At 39.6% G+C, this 21,625-nt stretch overlaps 1 protein-coding gene across 1 annotated transcript; it reads left to right on the top strand.

The window, feature by feature from the left end:
• Window positions 1–4,868: 4,868 nt before the first annotated feature.
• On the top strand, window positions 4,869–20,385 carry LOC129354601 (cadherin-1-like). Its single transcript, XM_055024050.1, is given in 23 exon segments — window positions 4,869–5,032; window positions 5,849–5,963; window positions 6,802–6,890; window positions 6,992–7,118; window positions 7,121–7,164; window positions 8,192–8,311; window positions 8,858–9,013; window positions 9,316–9,454; window positions 10,813–10,985; window positions 11,348–11,455; window positions 11,648–11,743; window positions 12,297–12,395; window positions 12,488–12,643; window positions 13,375–13,519; window positions 14,551–14,723; window positions 15,585–15,692; window positions 15,769–15,840; window positions 16,101–16,256; window positions 16,908–17,052; window positions 17,462–17,628; window positions 17,724–17,822; window positions 18,585–18,680; window positions 19,382–20,385. Coding segments are annotated over 22 exon segments (2,604 nt in total). The 5' UTR covers window positions 4,869–4,981; the 3' UTR covers window positions 18,651–18,680; window positions 19,382–20,385.
• The last annotated feature ends 1,240 nt before the right edge of the window (window positions 20,386–21,625 follow it).

The following is a 21,625-nucleotide window of genomic DNA, read 5'->3' as shown; positions in this document are numbered from 1 at the left end:
AGCTTAGCAACAGCAGCACAATTATTAATTTTCTGTTTATGTTAGAAACAACTAGACATGTTTTAATTTTCATACCATGATGTTGTGTTTCACGTTTCCATTTCTCTGTTCGGTATGTAATAAACATGTTTCCATCGAAGGCTTTCCACTAGATGGAGACACATTTTCATGCACAGCGACTGAACCGATGTACTGGATGTTTATAGAGAACAAATAGAAAGCATTTTTGTTTTATCTGGAATTTCTCTTTGGGATCAATACAGTATTTTTGAATTTGAATTTTGAATCGAATATAAACTTTACAAACTTCAACACATATTGCATCAATCAGAATGTTGTTTTTTCTCCTGTGAACCACTTGAATTATTATTTACACACACTTGTTGGTGCCTCTCTACAAAGGAGTAGAAAAGACCTTTGTAATAATTTGAAATCGACAAATGCAATAATAATAATAATGATAATAATAATAATAATAATGAAAGTCTACTGACAGTTAACCAATACAAATTAGACTGTAGATTTTAAAATGTGGTTCAACATAAATGTCACGTTTCATTTACTAGAAAAAATTGGAATGTGATCAGAAAGCAATAAATTTACACTGTAAAACATTTGGGCCGAAATCTATAAAATGTGAGCTGTTATCAACACTCGCTTACATAAAGAAAGGTGAGTCCAAGCTTATGTAGGGATTCATGCACAATTTTTATTGGCTAAAAATGTGATTATTTTTTTGCTTTCATATTAGATCGTCGTTTTTGAGTCATACTTTGGTGTAAGTGTTGCAGTTTCACGCTTAGATGTAAATATAAAAAAGGTGACAAACTGGTTTTAAGAGCTGGTGGCTAGCTCTGTGATCTGCTTCAAAGAGCTGGAAATCTTTTTATTAATTTATAATCAATGGTCCAGGGGACAGAAGACGGTCAGTTGGGTCTTTAACAGGTGACAGTAGCAGGAACCAGGACAGAGGAGAAGGTGCAGAAAGCCAAAAAGCGTTTTCTCTTCTGCCACCAGTCTTGTCCTATTTGTTTCATTCATTTACCCAAAACTTCCAACATTTCTATTTCTTTCCATAACTTCTAAATCTTTCTCCCTTCTTAATTTATGTTTCTGTTCCTTTTAGTATTTGATCAAACTCATTTAGCGCTGAAAGGAACTGAAAGATCTCTTTCAAGAAAACTACTCCATTTGATATCATCTGGATTTTCATTTTTCTTAATTAATTCCAGATCAGAAGCTTCTTTGTTCTGGGCATTTCACTGGAGGACCAAATTCATACCTAAAAGATAAGATCATGGTTATTGTTATAGTGAGAAAGATTTACTTATTGATCTGTGATTCAAAAATATTGGCCGAATGATTTGTTTGAAATCTGAAGAAGTCTTGGGAATCGCAGAGCAACTTGGACATGGATTTCTCAGGGTGGACAACAAACAACAACCCTGACCAACAAACGATCACAAACACTAATATGTAGCAAATCTGCCTTTATTGTTAAAAGGTGTAGGAGCTTTAAAGTTGTCCTCTCACTGAGCCTGTTCTTCTGATTAGGATTGACAACCGAAGATAACCTGAATGTTTTCAACAGCAAGATCGAACAAGTCAGTGTTCTGCAATACGCCCCACAGCCAACGGTATCCGTCAGATAAACAGATGGCTGATGAGGAAAATGTGTGGAAACTTTTTTTTTGATCCTGCAACTCGTTTGAACTTGTTGGACAGAGAAAGGAGGTGAATTTTCTCCTGTATTTTATGTCATCCACAAAATGAAAGTGCGATTGGTCAAGACGCTCTCACACAGACCTCTGCAGTGTCAAGGGAGACGTCCTTCATCCTGGGAGACTGTTAATTACCCAACCCAAAACCAAATGACTTCTTTAGCATTAAAGAACTTTAGCATTTCCTTAGCAAGACCATCTATGTTGGGCTCCACAGAATCCTTGGTACATAAGAGTCAAGGATTCACACTTATAGTCTCTGACCAGAACATACAACAGGAAGCTAGAATCCACTGTTGACCGTATTTCTGTTCTCACCTTGCAAGGTCTCAATAAATTTCTTATTGCTTCTCATACAGACTCTTGTTAAAGTTATTTTTTCCACAACAATTTGGCCGTCGCTGACAGAATTCCACGTTTGGCCGCCGGGAACTGGACGACCAGTGTGTGAGCTTGTGTGATGTGGAGATGATGTGATGGGCTCCACACATAGGCATGTCCGCTTCATCACATTAAGATGCCTCAATGCATTTACATCTAAACGCACCGTCTGTTTGGCTGGGACTCTACTTGACTCTTTTCAAGCAGTTTGCCTAATGAAGTGGTTGGTGAATGAATTTATTTGGTTGAGCATGATGAGCATTTTGGAGCTCATCCCGAAATCAAACGCCTGAAGGTCTAACAGACATGTTCTTTGGATGCATAACCTGACAGCACAAACTGAACTGACAGTGAGTGAACATCAATCATGTTTGGAGCTGTTATATAAGACAATCTGCAAAAACAGCAGAAGCTCTTCCACCAGTAATATGTCCCTACTGGCCTGAGTGATGCTTTCCGTCAAGAGAAAACATTGGAAGATGATATAAGAAGTAAAACATATACAATGAAAATATAAAAGTGTGTAATAATGATCAAATCATGAGGGGTGCATGCATGTTTGAGCTTGTATAAAGAAATGACTTTGCAAAGATAAGAGAAAATGTATCAATTGTCAAAACATGCTTAACCTTGCAGGGTTGTGGGAGCTGGTCCAAGTCTCTGCTCTTTACTGGAAAAGAACCTGGCAACACCCACGACAGATCCCCAGTGTGTGTGCGTTTGATTGTATATATTATTGCAAATCGGACCACTTACACTCTATTCTTTTCAAAAATGTCATTTGTGAAAAGCGGGGACATATTTCTGATCCTCATCATTTGCAGTTGCACTGAGCTCCATCGCCTAGATTTAGAAGTATGGATTAAATTTTGGTTAAGGTTTAAGTGAAGGAATACTCTAGTAATGGTAAGTGTCAAGCTTTTCATGGAGGTCCATGAAAAGCTCTTGGACTTTTCATGGACCAAGAACTTTTGGTCCATGAAAACTCTGGATCTGTGTGTGTGTGTGTGTGTGTGTGTGTGTGTGTATTCAGTGGATTCTAGCTTCCTGTTGTATGTTCTGGTCAGAGACTATAAGTGTGAATCCTTGACTCTTATGTACCAAGGATTCTGTGGAGCCCAACATAGATGGTCTTTCTAAGGAAATGCTAAAGTTCTTTACACACACACACACACACACACACACACACACACACACACACACACACACACACACACACACACACACACACACACACACACACACACACACACACACACAAATTTCACAAATGACATTTTTGAAAAAAATAGAGTAAAAGTGGTCCTATTTGCAATAATATATACAATCAAACGCACACACACTGGGGATCTGTCGTGGGTGTTGCCAGGTTCTTTTCCAGTAAAGAGCAGAGACTTGGACCAGCTCCCACAACCCTGCAAGGTTAAGCATGTTTTGACAATTGATACATTTTCTCTTATCTTTGCAAAGTCATTTCTTTATACAAGCTCAAACATACACACACACACACACACACACACACACACACACACACACACACACACACACACACCCCACACACACACACACACACACACACACACACACACACACACCCCCACACACACACACACCCACGCACACACGTGTATGTGGAATGTACCTCTGTATGCTTGTCCATGCTGAAAGGCCTCAGTCCTTGCATCCATATACTTCTGTATATAGAATATTTATGCCTATGGTGGCTTGATTACAGCATTGCTACAGAATAATTGATTTCTATTTAACTCACATCCAAACATTTCAGCCACAAAAATGTACTTACAGTAAGAACGCAAAGCAAATGGAAAACTGGTGGTTTGTTTCATCCTTAAGCTTTTTTTTCATTGCATATTTTGCAGTTTTGGAGTTTTGACGTGGAAGAATGTGATCCACCAGTCCACGTAAACTCCAGCCTTCATTAATGTAATGGTGTTTTTGTTGTTATCCTAACATTTGTCCTGATTGAAATAAAACCACAGAGAAAAACACATTCCGTGACATGTCAGTCATGACGAGACTCGTTCAACATCAAAAACACTCGGAAGAATTATTTCAGATCAGCTCTGCTTTGGTTTGAGATGGTTTAACTTGTGCAATCTCTTTGGAAACAGCTTGAAGTTGTTGATCATTTAGGCCTTGCTGACACAGAGCTGTAACATTTTGGCTGTGATCCAGCTGCTTGTCTCTTTTTCCATGTCTCCAGATTGGGGTCTGTGACTCGGCACTCTGTACAAACCAGGTCACATAGTGAAAGTCTTCAGGAGCATTCCTCAAGAACACACACCTTCAGCTGTGAAGGTGTGTGTTCACAGAGCGCAGAGCTGTGCAGTTTATTCTGTTCTACTTAACATGTTCAGTTTAACAACTTCTGATATGAAATATACACTCACTGGCCACCTTATTAGGTACACCTTGTGAGTACCGGGTTGGACCCCCTTTTGCTTACAGAACTGCCTTAATTCTTCATGGGAGAAATTCAACAATGTACTGGAATCTTATTGACATGTTTCCATATTGACATGACAGCATCACTGCAGCTGTTGCTGCAGATTTGTCGGCTGCACATCAATGATGCGGACCTCCCGTTCCGCCACATCCCAAGGTTCTCTATTGGACTGAAAGTTCAGGGAACTTATTGCCATGTTCAAGAAACCAGCCTGAGATGATTTGCAATTTATTTAACGGCAAGTAAAGAAGCTCTGAGTTTCTGTCTCCGCCTGTCTTCAGTCTGTGTGACCAAATCAGGAACCTGGATCCTGCACACATGCATGCTGATGTCACACACTTAATATTCCTGCAGCAGCTTCCCCAGATTATTTTCACTCAGAGATAAGAAGGAAGGCACCAACAGAGGAGAGATGGGAACTGTTTGGTTCACAGTTTGGTGTGCTTTATTCTTTAATGTTCAGGTGAGATTTTCTTCTGCAACCTGCTTTTGTGTTTTCTATTACAAACATGATCTGGATCATCCAGGATCTGTTTCCTCAAACGTAATACCTAAAACTGTAAATTGTGTGTGGGGTTTTTTTTTTTGCTTCTGGCTCACAAATATTTCTGGAAAAACATAACTCATAAGTAAATGAAGTTAGCTCATGTGTTCCTCTCACTTAGTTTTGAGTCCATTCAGACGTGTTTGTCTAAACCAGCAGCCTGCTGTCTCCATTCTTTTGGATCTTGGATCACTAATGTTAGCAGAAATAGTAATCTTTTCAAATATAGTTAAAAAAATATTAAAAATTGCAGTTTTAGTTTTTCAGTTTGGAATAATTTCATTAAATATACATACAATAACTTTGTGCTTAAATAAATTTTTTTGTCATCAGGCAGAAACTGGACATTTTAAAACATGTTTCTCCACACATATCAAAATCCCATCGCAAAATATACATCCATCTTCTTTTGGCAAAAGATTTTTTTTCTTTCATTTAAACCCACAGAAAATTAATAGTTTTTTTAAAATTAAAATACATGTCCTATAGAAGATATTTACCAATATTTTAACATGGTTTTTCAAAACATCAGGTGACATTTGCTCTTCTGAACAAATTGTAGTTGTCTGGTCTATTAGTACAGGCTTTTTGGGAAAAAAATAAAAAAAAAAAAGCACAGAGTGCAAAGTCTTGGCAGACTAAACATGAACTATGTTTAGGCTGCCAGTGGACATGTTCCTGCGAGATTAACAGATTGTCTCCCATTTGCTAGAGATGCATTTTTTTCTTTCCCAGGCTTCACCAGCAGGGCACACAGAAGACCAAATATGTGAACCAGGATTTGACTCAGAATCAGTCATTTTTAAGGTGACTAAGAAGCATCTGAGGCCGACCACCGTCCTGGGAAAAGGTGAGATCAGCTGTGTTCTCTCACTGTGGGTCGGCTTTGATTCGCAGAGAATAGCAGTTTCGTTCTGATTGGAAAGATTTGAAATTCATTTGAGATCCTGCATTCTTTGTTCATGCCTCCTTTTGGACAGATACTGTTGTTATTTGATGCATTTTTTTTTTGATGGGATACTTTGGGGATGCCAATGTGTTTCTTAATTTTCTAATTCTTTCTGTTTTCTTTGCAGTTTCTAAACTGTTTTGTTTGTGTTATTGTTTAGTTTTGTTTTGTAAGATGTTATGTGTCCTACTGATTTCCCTCTGCATATTTTGATACTGCCAGTTCCTTCCTAAATGTTCCACAGACAGTCCTAAGGATTTTGGGACAAACCTGTTTTCTAACCTACATCAAAATTTGACTCAGCCTGGCTTCATTGTTCATTAATGGATTCTTTTGTTTCTGTTATCCAAGTTCCATGTTATTGTGTTTTTTGTCCTTTTCTGGTCAAATTAAGTTTATTTATACAGCACACTTCAGCAATAAGGCAGTTCAAGGTGCTTTATATGACAAAAAAACCCCTAACACATCTCACAGAGCAAGGGGCTCACAGATGGGTCCCAGTTTGGACTTTCTGTGTTTTCAAATCTGACTCTAACCACTGACACAGTGTATGACAGCGAAGGTCACAAAAACATGGCTGTCTCTAATGCACAATGTTTCGAGTGGTTGAAATGAGATGACAAGCAAATGGTTTCAGTCCATTTTGCTCACTCAGCTTCTATGGAAGCCCATGAAGCCCATTTTATCCTGAAACTCCAAGCCTTTGAAGTGAAGAGCAAATATTTTCCTTCCTCCTCAGTGAACTTCACCGACTGCACAGACGTCAAGGGGTCGATTTTCGTCGCCTCCGATTCCCATTTCAATCTTGAGACTGATGGGACAGTAACGGTAATCAGAGTTTCAACAGTCAGGAGTCTTAATAATTATTTGTTAAAACAAATGACAAATTATAAAAACTAATTTATGGCAATGATTTTTTTGCTCTTCAGGTTTCGAGATGGTTGTTTCTTCAGGAGGGACGACGAGGTTTCTTCATCCACTCCTGGGATTCAAAAGGGAGGAAGCAGACCATCTCTGCTGTGGTTCAGCACCAAGGGGATCTGGACGCAGCCCCGGCCTCCAGAGTGATTTTCCCCTCAGTGACGTCACAAATAAGTTAGAGGCAAGTTTAAAGGAACTAAGCTGTCAGTTACGTTCCTACAGCCACCTGCTTCCTCTCCAGCCCTCTGGGGGCGCAGCAGGTATATAAAACTAAATGACTCACAGTCTCAGTCATTGAGCTGTTAAAAATAGCTTGACACTTTCTTTTCACTGTCAGATCTCTTGTGTTGTGTGTGTTGCTGTTTATTGGCCAGGACTCCCTGGAAAAAGAGGTTTTCACACTCAATGCATTTTTATCCTGGTAAAATGAAGATTAAATAAAAACTGCTAAAAATTGAACATGCACTAGCACCTATTGATATAAAATATATTATTATTATTATTATTATTATTATTATTATTATTATTAATAATAATATTATACTCCTTTTTCATTCTATTATTCTTTACCAAATTGTTAAAAAGCAAAATTGTGTTTTGTAATTGTAAATGATTTCATTGTAACGTCGGTGTGACGGTCAGACTGCAGAGACCAGATACTGGTTGAGGAGAAGAAATGTGTTAACAGTATTGCACTGAGCTGGTATCGGATGCTCACTACCAGCTCAGTGCAATAAGTCTGAAAAATCTGACTGGGATTTCTTTTTCCACTCAGATTGCTGGGTGTGATAGGAAGCAGATGAACTAATTAGACCAGATTAGAACAGCTGTGGCAAGAGGCACGCAGGCAAACAGACGAACCACCACAAGGGGGAGCTGAACTCAGTGGAACCACAAACTACAAAGGGGGAAAGAGAACAGCCATCGCAGAGAAATAAATCCAATTGCACGAAAATAAAACACAACATGAGGACAGACTAAGAAACTAAACACAAAAAAATTAAACTAATATGACAAGTTCTGTTAATAGTAAACACAGAGAAATGAACTCAAGACGTTAATATAATATAAACGAAAAACAAGGAGCAACAGGAAAATAATAAACACACAGTGTAAATGAAAGGCAAATCCCGAAACATACAAGGGTTGGAACAATACTGTACAGTTTAGTCTGCAACAGATACAATATCTGTGTGATTCACTTACAGGTTCCAGTCCTGCATTTCCCATCATCCACTGAAGGACTGAGGAGGAAAAAGAGATTTTCCATTCCTCCTCTTAATATTGCAGAGAATTCCAGAGGACCTTTCCATTCATATATTGCCCAGGTGAGAGGAAGTAAATGTTCATGGCCGTCTTATTAGGTTCTCCTTGTAAGAGAGGAATAACACCAGAGGCATGGAGGCAGGAAGTATGAGAATAAAAGAAAAGGAAGCAGATGGAACAGTAAGCCTGTGAGGAGAAGATGAATGAATTTGAGTTCCTGCCTGAGGTCAGTTATCCAAAGCAGAAGGATAACTGACCTCAGGCTGAAGAGAGGAGAAGACAGGACAGGAAGGGAAGAAAAGGGCAGAGGGACAGTGTTGGTGCGATTTGTGTAAGAGCAAAACAGTGTGTGTACAAAATGGAGATGAAAACTGGAACATAATTTGGAGATGGTGGCATTAACAAAAAGAAACGTGGAGCTAAAGGTGGAAGAGCTCAGTATGAGATTTTTATTTCTAGAGAAATAAATGGAGAGGACGAGAAATCTCCTTCAGCTCAGGCTAGAGACGAGGTAGGCTGTAATGGTTTGGACGCATATGGAGGCTGTCCTTAAATATTGTAAATATATTCCGCCTGTGGTTTTAACATTCTGGCTTTGCTTTGTGCAGTTTCGCTCTCTTGACGATAAAGGGAAGAAGATCATTTACAGCATCACTGGTCCGGGAGCTGATCAGCCTCCTGTTGGTCTCTTTACCATCGACAGAGACACTGGTCATCTGTATGTAACACAGGCAGTGGACAGAGAGAAAAAAGACAGATATTTGGTAAGCATGTTATATGAAGAAAGGTCTTTTTGCTGCACTTTCACAGACTTTAATGTTGAATATATATATATATATATATATATATATATATATATATATATATATATATATATATATATATATATATATATGTGTGTGTGTGTGTGTATATGAAATGTAAGTTCATGTTGTACTTTTGTACTGAATCTTAGGATGCAATATTGGGATGTAGGACTTGACCCTTTTTTCCTCTTTTTCAAACGATGGAAGAATTTGTGTTTTTATTCAAATGAACCATCTTATTAATATTGGCGTGTTTACAGTTACAGGTATATTCTGCTGCGGCGGACGGTTCAGCCTCTGCTGAGGAGCCTATGGACATTATTATAAGAGTAATTGACCAGAATGACAACAAACCTATTTTCAACCTCTTGGGAAATGTGGCCGAGTCTTCATCAATAGGTATTGCTTTTGTATGTAACTTCAGTCCCATTAAACATGATGCAAATAAACCAACATTCACATCAAATGGATCACTTCCTATTAAGGGTGAAATAGAAATTAAATGTGCTTTTTATTTACTTTGTCTAGAGTAAAAAGGGTTCATGTGGGCCCTTTGATGACAGGACTCCGAATCTGAAGACATCAAATGGGAAATAAGAAATAGTCTCTCAGAATGTTCTTATTTTGTGCTTCAAATTTGACCAATAGATGAATTATTTTCCCAAACAGACTAAAGGCCCATTTTGGTCGCAAATCAATAAACAAAAGTTGCCAGTTTTACTATTTGCCCAACCAGCAGTTAGATCTTTAAATAGTTCATGTCTCCTTGTTCATAAAATATTCAGACTAGACAGACTCAGGATTTATCTGCTCTGTAGTGATTACATGTCATTTGACTGACTGTCTAATCCAGTGCTTCTCAATTATTTTCCGTTACGCCCCCCTTAGCAAGAAGAAAAACTATTCGCGCCCCCCATTCCCCACCGTGACTATCCATCTCAGCATAACATTTTTTCCTTATTAACATTTTTTTCGCTGAAAAAACTCTAGCGGCTTATCGGCGTGATTGGGATGTAACGTATTTAAGTGACGCGCTAATTTATTTGGCTTCATGCTGTCCGCTGCGAGCATTTTTAGACACAGCAAACACACCGGTCTTTCCTCTTCTCCAACTGTAGTCACAGTGAAGCCAAGCGCTAAATACGCTTCGTCGTATTTCCTCTTCTTAGCTTTCGGTTGACTTTCTGTTGTCTCATTATCTTTGTCTCTCTCCGCTTTTTTTCATCCCTGTTAAAAACTTTTTCATGTTGGGGGTTGTTGAATAACGGAGGCCATAGACAGAACGCAGTCGGAGCTTTTTGTTGACTTAACACTGCTAACCAAGGCAAACCTGTTGTCTTGTAAGTCGTAAAATGTTGCACTGTCGCAAACGTGACAGAAGTAACAATGAGAGCGCCACTGCCGCCTACTGTGCGCAATTACACTTTATACTAGTTCGGCCAAAAAAAAAGCCTGTTCCCCAGGATCACACGCCCCCCCCAGGTATCGCACCGCGCCCCCCGAAGGGGGCCCGCCCCACTATTTGAGAAGCACTGGTCTAATCTGAGAAAAAGCTCGGCTCCTCCAGATTGAGCTGGAGAGAGACGCTGGGTAAAGAAACATTAGAAGTTACCTCTCCAACCCTGATTAAATGAATGAGAGGTTTGTGACCTCATTAAATGGAGGGAGTCGTTCTTTCAGGCCTACTAGAAGTTAAAAATTGCAGCCAGCTTCCCAGGAATGCATTTCATTTCCTTCTATGTGATGCTTATCTTCAGGCTCTGAGGTGGTGAAGGTTATGGCAACAGATGCTGATGAGCCACACAGTCCCAACTCAGACATCCGTTATCGCATTGTGAGCCAGGAACCTCAGCAACCAAATCCATCCATGTTTGTCATACACCCAAAGACTGGAGCCATCACAGTCAGTGCTGCTGGCCTGGACAGACAGGTGAACTTTTAAACATGTTGATATTATCATAATTCTGAAATAAGTTGTGTAGCTTAGTAGGAGAGATAAATAACTGCTAATGTATTGAACAAACACAAACTGATTTTGCCTTTTGTAATGGACCAATTTATTGTGACAAATTGGTTTCTACAGATAATATTGATATATATGACAGCATGACATTATTATTATTGAGCTCCTACATGTAATCGCTGAGAGCTTTCTAATTCAAATTTGACAAAATTGAGTTTGGTTTAAACTTATCAAACGATGCCGTAAATCTTTAGGATTTCTTTTAAAGGAGCTCTTTCCTGTAATTTCATTTGAAATAAATTAAAATATGAGCCTGAATATCCCGACAGAAATACCCCGAGTATACCCTGGAGGTGGAAGCAGCAGACATGAACGGGGAGGGACTTTCTGCATTAATGAAAGTAATGATCTCTGTAACTCCTGACACGGAGCTCCCTGTAAGTACAACCTGCAAACCTTCTACAAAATGCATACAGGACAAAACATATCAGTCAATGTCTTATTGTTGGCGTTACGAGTGGAGAGATAAAGTTGCAGCAAGCTGTAAAAAGAAAAACAGAAAAGCGGAATCTGCTTAAATAACCTAAATGTGATAAAGCAGTAATTAGCATCACTTTGTATTTTATTAGGCTGCCCAAGGAGGAGGGAGGAGCAGGAGGAATGCAGATCCAAAGATTCATCATTCTCCTTCAGAGAAAATGTTACCAAATCTGTTACCTCTGTCTGTAAGTTCAACTAGAAGAACTAAATTGAACTTGTTTTTCTGTGGCTCATCAAAACTTTGTCGTTGCACAAGGTTTTTTACTGACCAGCTGTCTCGTTTTCATGTAGCTGTGTTCAACTTTCTGAATTTTCACAACTTGCAACAATGTAATTTTCTTAGCATAATAACAGTCCCATACAAGTGGCTTGTGGCACTCAGGTCTATGTGGTGCTTTTATGATTGTACCATCAACTTGTGTGTTTTCTCCTGAGCGTCCCATCAATACAGTATTTGAAAGTCAAGATTGAAAGGAAACAGATTGACAGGAGGTGGTTTTAGGTTTCAAAAGAACGTTTGACCAAAAAAGACACTCCAGCCATGCAAACAGTATTTGCATCGTTGGAGAAGAAATGGAGGTGGTTGAGTAGTAGAAATAAAACTCTGTGTTTACCTTTTCCATCTTTACAACACACTGACATGGAGAGACAACAGTGTGGGAACAGAGGAGACCGGACTAAAGATGTGGCAGCTCTTTAAGTCTGTTTTCTTTCTATGCCGTTCTGTTTTTCTCAAAGTCTGAAGAAGGAAAAAGGAGACGGAAGAGAAGCTGGATTATTCCTCCCATCAGTGTTCCTGAGAATAGCAGAGGCCCGTTTCCTCTGTACTTTGCCCAGGTGAGAGGCAGATGTACCGTAAATGTTTCTGAACTAAAAGAGCTTTGCCAAGAACCACACAGTGCTTTAACGGCTCTGATGGTGCTTTGCAGGTCTACTCTGACAAAAGTAAAGTGGCGAAAATCGTTTACAGCCTCCGTGGTCCGGGAGCAGATCAGCCTCCTGTTGGTCTCTTTACCATGGACAGAGACACTGGCAATCTGTATGTAACACAGGCACTGGACAGAGAGAACCAGGACAAGTACAGAGTAAGATGTTCTGATCCTTCATTCTGCTGTCATGTAACATTTTTCAACTCCCTGCTGTCTACCAGTAGGTCAGTGTGTGTTTAGTGGTCAGTGTTCAACCCTGTCAATTTTTCAATAAAACAACTGAGGACATATTAATATGGAGGAACAATTATAAAGTTATTTAAAAATGTTCGGTTGCCCAAGGAGATGATTGTCTTGCAGGAACACTGATTAAATACCTTGGATAGAAAGCGTTAAATGAAGCAGGGAAAAGCAAATGGAAGCGTTTCATAAACTCCCATGTTGAGCAACGGCCCTCGTGAGGTGAGCTAGTTCCACCCCCACAAGGAGGAAGTGAATTAAAGAGTCACACTATTTGAGAAAACAGTGTACAAATTGCTCACCAACACATCTGTGTAAGCAACGCTACAACATGTGGCTGTCAGCAGCAGCTCTAGAGTCTGGAGCTGCATTGTCTGCCGAAGAAGCGTCACAGTCCAACCTCACTTCCAAGAGAAATCTCTGAGTGTTTCATCAAAGTTTCACAACATAAATCTCAGGAACGCTGCTGCCAGCCAGCAGGAGCTTTCCAGCTATTTTGACAAAAAGTTGATGAAAGAAATACTAACTGTACATTTCTTTGCAGAACAGGTTTTATGCAATTATTTCAAACCACCCAGCATGAAAGTTACTAACAGTCTCCTGGTGAAATGGGGTAAAATATTGTAAACGTAATTGTGTCTCTGCAGTTAGAAGCACTTGCAGTGGAAGAAGGACAAGCTGAAGCATCTGAGACCATTGAAATAATTGTGAATGTCATCGATCAGAATGACAACAAACCAGTTTTCAGCAGAGACACCTTCCAGGGAGAAGTGCCTCAGTCCTCACCTAAAGGTACATCCTGTCAACCTGATGTGAGCTTGAAGAACTAGCACACTGGACACTTTTCTGTTAAGCCTGTCACGATACTCAATAAGCAATTAATCATATAATAAATTAAAAAGAGATAAATAATTTCCTTTTGCATCATTTACTGTTTTTCTCTTTTTCTACCAAAAATTGGACGACAAAAATCTTCTAATTTGTCTAAACTAGCCGTTTATTTTGAAGGGAAATATAATTGATTTTATTTGTTGTTTCTGTTATTTTATTTATGTTGTATATCAAAAATGTTTTTGAGTTCCAGGGTTTAAATGTCCATTGCAATTGAAAGTTTATTCATCTTTGAGAATGCGTTCTTCCATTATCATTATGTTACTTAAAATTGGCCTCAAAACAACAATATTGTTGTTTATTGCAATAACTTGCAAACAAAATTTGACCAGGGACAGTATATGCCCTGACAGACCTGATCTCCATGCAGGTTGTTTGCAGTGACCTGAGGCTCTAATGCAGCAACATCTCAGCTAATCCTGGATGCTGGAATACACAAATAATTTCATAGAAATACACCTGTGCAAATATATCAAAGTATCCATCCATCCATTTTCTAACACCCTTGTCCCTGGTGGGTCATATGCTGGTGTCTGTCTCCAGCAAACGTTTCAGGCGAGAGGTGATCGCCAGTCCAAGTTTGGAACAACTACCAAACCTGTTGGTAACGTGGCATGGCCAGGCTCAAGTAGCAATTTGGTCGTAACTGCAGCTGCAGATGAAACTGGTAAATGGAGCCTGATAGACTGCAAGTCACAGTCAAACTCACCGTGTTCCTGGCAATTTGTTGTCACATTCATAACCAGGAAAGCAGGTACAACAGACACAGAAGGTTGTACTGAATCTGTGAAATGTTCAGATTCACGGATCTGAATCTGTGAACCAGATTTGCAACATATTTAAGTCTCTGCACTTCATCTCAGATTTGGTGTTTTTCTTCTCCTCCAGAGGGTTTTGTGTTTCATTTCTTTTTCTGTGACTCTTACCTTCAGGTTTTGAGGTGATGACGGTTCAGGCCACAGATGCTGATGAGGGCAATTCGGACAACTCCGATGTCTGCTATCGCATTATAAGACAAGAACCCGAAGAACCAAATCCTTCCATGTTCGCAATCAACTCGACTACTGGGCTTATCACAGTCGACGCTGCGGGGCTGGACAGAGAGGTGACGTCTAACAAAACAACACAACCACTTTTGTAATGTAAAGCTCCAGCAAGCTATCGCTTTCCTTGATAAAAACTCTTGTGCAGTCTACTTTAAGGAATATAAAATGTACAACAGGGAGATGCACAATGTCATATACATCTGCTGTTGTCTTTATTCCTGCTGCTTATAAATCTAAGAATTTGTAAAAAAAAAAAAAAAAATGAATGCAATGAATGTAAAGAATGAATGTATGAATTAAATAGATGTATGAATTAATGTCAATCAATCAGACCCATAAGATGCCTCGAGTGTTCGCACTCATGTTTTCACATTTCGTGGCATCACAACCTCAAACTTGTGTTTTTAATTTGGGTTTTGTGGGACAGAACTAACACAACGCAGTGCATCACTGTGGAAGTCACAGCACACAGTCATGGCAACAGTGGAAGTGGACGTCATTTATCAGATGGTTTTCACATGTTTTCATCAAAACTGACAACTGTGTCATATTTTCAGCTGAGTCAATACTTAGTGGACTGAATCACACCAGGCTGGAATCTGCTGGCTCAGGCCTTTCACAGCATCCATCAGGTTTTCTGACAGGATTCTCCTGTTTAGCTCCATTTATCTGTCGTATTGGTACTGATCAAATAGACCCCCACACCAACCACTCTTCCCACTCGGTGACTTCTTCTGTTGATTAGTTGCACTTTCTTTTCCATTAGAACCGTAATTGTTTTTTTTACATTCTGATGCAGTTTAGAAAGCATCTGTTAGGAAGCTCATTGTAAGAATTGCACAATCCTGCATTTCTGTGCAGTCTGTTAGCTTTTTGTGCCAGTGGAGATTGTAAACAAGTCGCTGCATCTGTCGTCACAGAAACACCCGCAGTACACACTCACAGTGGTAGCTGCTGACATGAGAGGCCTGGGCCTGACTGGAAGAGCCAAAGTCATCCTAACTATAACCGATGGTTCTTCTTCCCCTGTGAGTACGACGCAGCAAGCATTGAAGAACGGACATGGAACACTGTGGCTGTCACTGAAGGCTTTGTGCTCCGCAGGCTGGCTGGCTGTTTTCTGACATTACAGTTCCTGAGAACAGAATCGGACCCTTCCCTTTACGGGTGGCTCAGGTAACTTCTCTACACCTCCTTTATAACTGTGCATCTGTGTCATCGAAAATATGTTTTGAAAAACATGCAAAGGCGCATGCGTGTCTGTACCATTGTGATGAAAACGTCCTGCAATAAAGAACAGAGCTCAGTTTGTCAGGTGAACACACAGTTCTCTGCATTAGATGTTTTAAACTAATATTCTGTAATATATTTATAATTATAGCCTAATAATTAGCATTGCTGTCAGCTTATGTGGGTCCCTGTATCATTTGCACCAGCTACGCTTTAATGATGATGAAACACAGAAGATCCTTTACAGCATCACTGGTCCGGGAGCAGATCAGCCTCCTGTTGGTCTCTTTACCATGGACAGAGACACTGGCAATCTGTATGTGACACAGGGACTGGACAGAGAGAACCAGGACAAGTACAGAGTAAGATGTTCTGTACCTTCATTCTGCTGTCATGTAACATTTTTCAACTCCCTGCTGTCTACCAGTAGGTCAGTGTGTGTTTGGTGGTCAGTGTTCAACCCTGTCAATTCTTCAATAAAACAACTGAGGACATATTAATATGGAGGAACAATTATAAAGTTATTTTAAAATGTTAAATTAACAAACAAAATGTAATCAGTCAGCAAATGTCATCCAAGTCTCAAAACAGGATGATGCAGACTGATTTTACCCTGCATGTTTTTTTTTTTTGTTTTTTTTTAACAAAATTACTGACTTGACTTTGACGTCCCCGTACGATCTTAAGCATCCAAACAGTTTCAGAGTCATTTAAAGGCACAGAGTGCTTAACAATTGGCTGTTCGTGATCCGGCCTCTGTGATTGTGATAATAGGCATGTTGCATCACAAGTCTATGTGAGTGAAATGAAAATCCTTAATATGAGGTGATTAAAAATGGCATCTCTGGTGTTTCCATGCCTTTCATTTAGTTTTTCCAACCTCTGCAATACGCCTGACTGTATGAAAAATGCTCTCTAAATAAAGTTTGATTGGTGCAGCCATGAAGTGTTTCTTATCGCGTTTACTTTGACGCTGAAAATGAGACACTGCATTCCAGTCGGTGTTTGTGCAGTTGCAGGTAAATGCTGTGGCAGAGGATGGAGGGGCGACAGTCGGACAGATGCAGGCTGTGGTCAAAGTTGCCGACCAGAACGACAACTCACCTGTTTTTAATAAAGTCACCTACGAGGGAGAAGTGCCTGAAGCCTCACCCATAGGTACGCTGACAGCAGGGTTCAATGACTGAAACAAAGAGAAAGTAGGAAAGGAGAAATGTCTTCTGCTGTTATCTGTTGGGATAGCAACATCATAGCCAGTGACTTTGAATTAATTTTTGATTTAAAATGGGAAAATACAGCACATCTCACTGAAGGAGAGATGTGCTGCACCAGGTTATAGCTACCAATGCTAATATTGCAAGAATAATTCCTTTTTGGGATTTATTATTTTGGAAGAAAATTCAAGCATTTCTGCTCCCACAATGCATCATAACATCTTTGTCATGATTCTCACAAAAGAAAAGAAAATGTTATGATTGATGGACACTGCACTGTGAGCAGATATATTTCTGATTTGCTAACGTTGAGCACTGCAACACAATGCCTTCTCTTCGTTTCCTTTCTTCAGGTTTCGAGGTGATTAAAGTGGAGGCCACAGATGCTGATGAGCCAAATACTGAAAACTCAGAGATTCGCTATAGCATCATGAGCCAGGAACCAGCGGAACCCTCCATGTTTACCATCAACCCGGTTTCTGGAGCCATCACTCTGAGTGCTGATGGACTGAATAGAGAGGTACTCCTTAAAAACCGAGCTTCCCAGCTGAAATGATCAGCCTGTGCTCAGTGTTGCAGCTGCTCTGATGGCCTCACTCCTGTCTCCTCCAACAGAAACACCCTCAGTTCACTCTGATGGTCAAAGCGGAAAACTCTGCTGGCGCCACTTTATTTGCGCAAGTTAAAGTAACTCTGACCGTGACAGCAAACTCTGTGAGTACAACCCAGTTATTGACTGCATGACTGACTTTTTTTTATTCTGGCTACGTCACTGCTTCTCAATTTCAGTCCTCTGGCCCATCACGGCTCATCACGCTTTTATTTTTGAAAACCGACACACAAAATGAAACAGTCACGTGACCCATGCAATGTGAGGCATCACCTGTTGCTAGTCACGTTACCTGACACAAGCGTCGAAGCAGGGCTTCATCTGACATGGTACACTCCTTGAAGCCTGGCTTCAGATGGCCCATCACCAGTGATGGGCTTAAATTGGGTTGAGAGGCAAATTTCAGACAGGAACCACGAGGTTGATTGCAGGTGTGAGTGAAGGGAGAAGGAGGCAGGCTGAGGAGGGAGAGAGAGAGGATGTGACACTGGGGGTGAGGGAGAGCAGACAGGGAAATAGGAAATGAATCTAACACTACAGGATAACTTGACTAAAGAGACATGAAGAAATGAGAGTGAAAAGAAAAAGTATAAGGAATAAACATAACTAGAAACACTAAGAAGGACTGAAGTAAAGGGAAACAAGAACAACACAGATCTAACTGAAATGTGAAAGTAACACAAAATAATAACAAAACTAGAATGAAATCAAACTACCAAAGCAACAACCTGAGAATATCTTCCCTGATGACATGGGAATATTGCCAGGATTCATCAGCCTGGTTTGTGAAAGAGCAGCTCAGATAGCAGGAAACATGACATTCACAAATGGATCATCCAATCCAATCCACTCCTTCTAATCCATAGGCGTCCATGACTCAGGCTGGCGGAGCAAAGAGGAGGAAGAAGCGTTTTTCTGTCATGGAAAACTGAAAAGGAGCTCACCCATTACAGCTCACTCAGGTAAAAGGAAGTCCAGTATTTCATGTCTGAGAGTTTGATGCTGAAATGCAGTGTTGGATTGAGAAAGTCTCTTCTCCTAAAAAACGGCAGCGTGACAAAAACTGAGTCTGATTTAAGCACAGAACTTCTGGAACAATATTCTTTGGACAAGTGAGACCAGATAGAGATGAGGGGAAATGGCCCTGATACTGACCCATAAACACCTGCAGCTGAAAGTCAAGCCTGGTGGTGGAGGACATGATGACATGTCCTTGTTTTGTAGCATCTTGTATTGAGTTGACTGCTTCAGAGTCAAGATCTGTTTCATATCCTTACACCAGAGTTTGATCTGTTTGAACACCTACATCGAATATGTCGAGTCCAAACAACCAACAGAAAAGGGTCAGAAAAGGATCCATGAATATGTTGGACTTGCATTAGGCCATTGACGGCCTGATGGCTGTATTGGTTTAACCTGGATCCATCTCTGTATTGCTGGATCAGCTACGACATCCTCACTGTCCCTGTGACATGGTTGACCATCGCAGAGGATGAAGGCGTGGATACATTGAAAGGTTCAAGAGTCCCTGTCTGTCAGCGAATACATTATGATGATTACATTATGATGATGGTCTGTGGGAGGACTTGTGAGATGTAATGTGGGCCCTCTGTTCACTTCATTGCATTTCACTTGTGTAAATTTGTCTCTCTTGTCTCTGTAGATGAAGCTCCAGCTGCCAGTCAGCTCTGAGTTCAGTCATTGAACAGAAGTGAGATCTTCCTATATGAGGAGCTTTTCTGCTGCGGAGGAGACCTGACATGAAAATGTGTGTGTGAAAAGTGTGCTTAAGAGGAATCTTTGCTTCTCTCCATTTATTCCTGAGAGATGGTCTACAGGACCATCTCTCAGGCATCTTTGCAGATTTTCATTTCCCTGAAAGTGAAACAAGAATGTGATTTTTTTTCTGCAGCTGTTGGTATCAGGTAAAGGTTTATAGCTTCTATTTGTTCCTCCACATTGTCTATATAGAGGAACATATGGTGATGTACCTGTATGACTTATAGGGTCCTCCATTAATTTGTCATGAAATAACACTGTGTGATATGTAATCTGATCCATTTATGTCTCTAATAAAACTTTGACTGTTCTTCAAAAACTTTTAAAGGAGCATTCTGTAAATGTACATTTAGAATGTTGTTATTAGACATCTAATATTTCTAATGTTCTCCCATATTCCAGATTTAAGTGTTGGTGATTAGCATTGAGCATCATGAGGGGTCAACATAAGCACAGGCATGTTCACTAAAGTAGAATATTACTGAAAAGTTTATGCATTTCATTTTGTCAAACACATTATACATTATTTCCACACAGACTGACATTTTCAAGCCTTTATTTCTGTTGATTTAGATCATTTTCTGCATCCAGCTGATGAAAACATAACATTTAAAATTATAACCCAACATCAGACCAATAAAAATATTTTCAATATAAAAATGTTGTATAAAAAAAAAACACGGTTGTTAATTTTAAAATCCACTTTTAATCTGAGAAACAAGCCGCATACGAACCAATATTCTAATTTATTGAATATTGCTGTGGGAGATAAAGGTATTTTCAAATGTCTATATGTCGTTTGTCTTTGCAAGTTTTTCTTTTTTGTTTTATCTTATGCTTCATACTTTTGTAAAACCTGCTTTGGAAATAAACTGTCTGTTTGCTGTTTCTATATGTCATTGTTTACTGGGGCCGTTTCATGACTCAAACTTGAGTCTTTAAATGCAAATAAAATTTTGGTCTGTTTTGTTTCAACTTAATTCTGAACAAGTGTCGCATGTCTCAATACGTTTTAAAAGATTGATCAAATTCGGCAATAAATTTTGAGTTAATGGGCTAAAACAACTTGCTGGGCATATCACTTAGAAAGTCGGGTAAAGATTGAAATGGTTTCATTGTTTGTTGTAGCCACAACTCACAATGGAAAATTTAGAGAACTTCTCTGTCCACCTGGGGGGGGAAAAATCTAACTAATATAAAAATGTTTTTGATGAAGTAATACATTTTTAGCAATCTCTTATCTCTCTATAGGATAGAAAAAAAAACAATTTAAAATAAAAATATTAGCACACTCATAAAATGAGGTCAAACTCACTTATTGTAATTCTAATAAAATACTGTAACTTATTATTGAATTTGCTTTATTTTGGGGCTTTTGTTAGGGCGGGCCATTTCTGACCCATAGGACTGGGGGAGTAAACAGGATGTTAGGATCACACGAGGGTTAATTAGATTCATCTAAAATTTTATTTTTGTCTACTAAACCCTCTGGGTGTCGTTGGCAGACAAAGACACACATGAGGAAGAACCTGGTTCACCGTAGGACCTGACATCGTCACATCTGTGCTTGTCCAGCAGATGGAGATGAAGCCTGCTGTACTTGATTTGCAGATCTAAAGTCTGTTTTCAACACACCTTCAACAGACCTTTTGTTGGAGCTGGTTTTACTGGTTTGCGAATGTCCAGTCACACGTGGTCACACAAAGTTACCCAGTAACTGGTGACTCAGACTCTGTTGTTTTCCCGAAAATGTGTTTCTGCGAGTCGCGACCTGCCTGCCTGGTTTATCCGGGTTCTGCTTTGTTGCTTTGAGTTAAATCCAAAGCTAAATCTCCTGCAGCAGCGCTGCAGTCAGACTCAAAGAATCTACAGGACCAACTCTTAAACTGACTGTTGTACAAAAACCAACAGCACTAAAATCCTGGAGTAAAGCACATGATGAACATATCATGTGTGTTCATTATTTAGTTTGTTCATTAGTTAGTTAGTTTTTGCTGAACGCAGATGAATTTTTCTTCTATTATGCAGACTCTGTCATGATGAGCAAGCTTGACCGTTTTTCTTTAAGTTCAAATACCAAAACATTCAGTCTTCAAGTCCTCAAGTGATCCATTAAGATAATGTGCTT

This window comes from Poeciliopsis prolifica, unplaced genomic scaffold (genome assembly GCF_027474105.1).
Source record: "Poeciliopsis prolifica strain line A6 unplaced genomic scaffold, Auburn_PproV2 SCAFFOLD113, whole genome shotgun sequence".
In the NCBI taxonomy this organism is placed as follows: Eukaryota; Metazoa; Chordata; class Actinopteri; order Cyprinodontiformes; family Poeciliidae; genus Poeciliopsis; species Poeciliopsis prolifica.
This window is presented reverse-complemented; position numbering and strand designations above follow the sequence as displayed.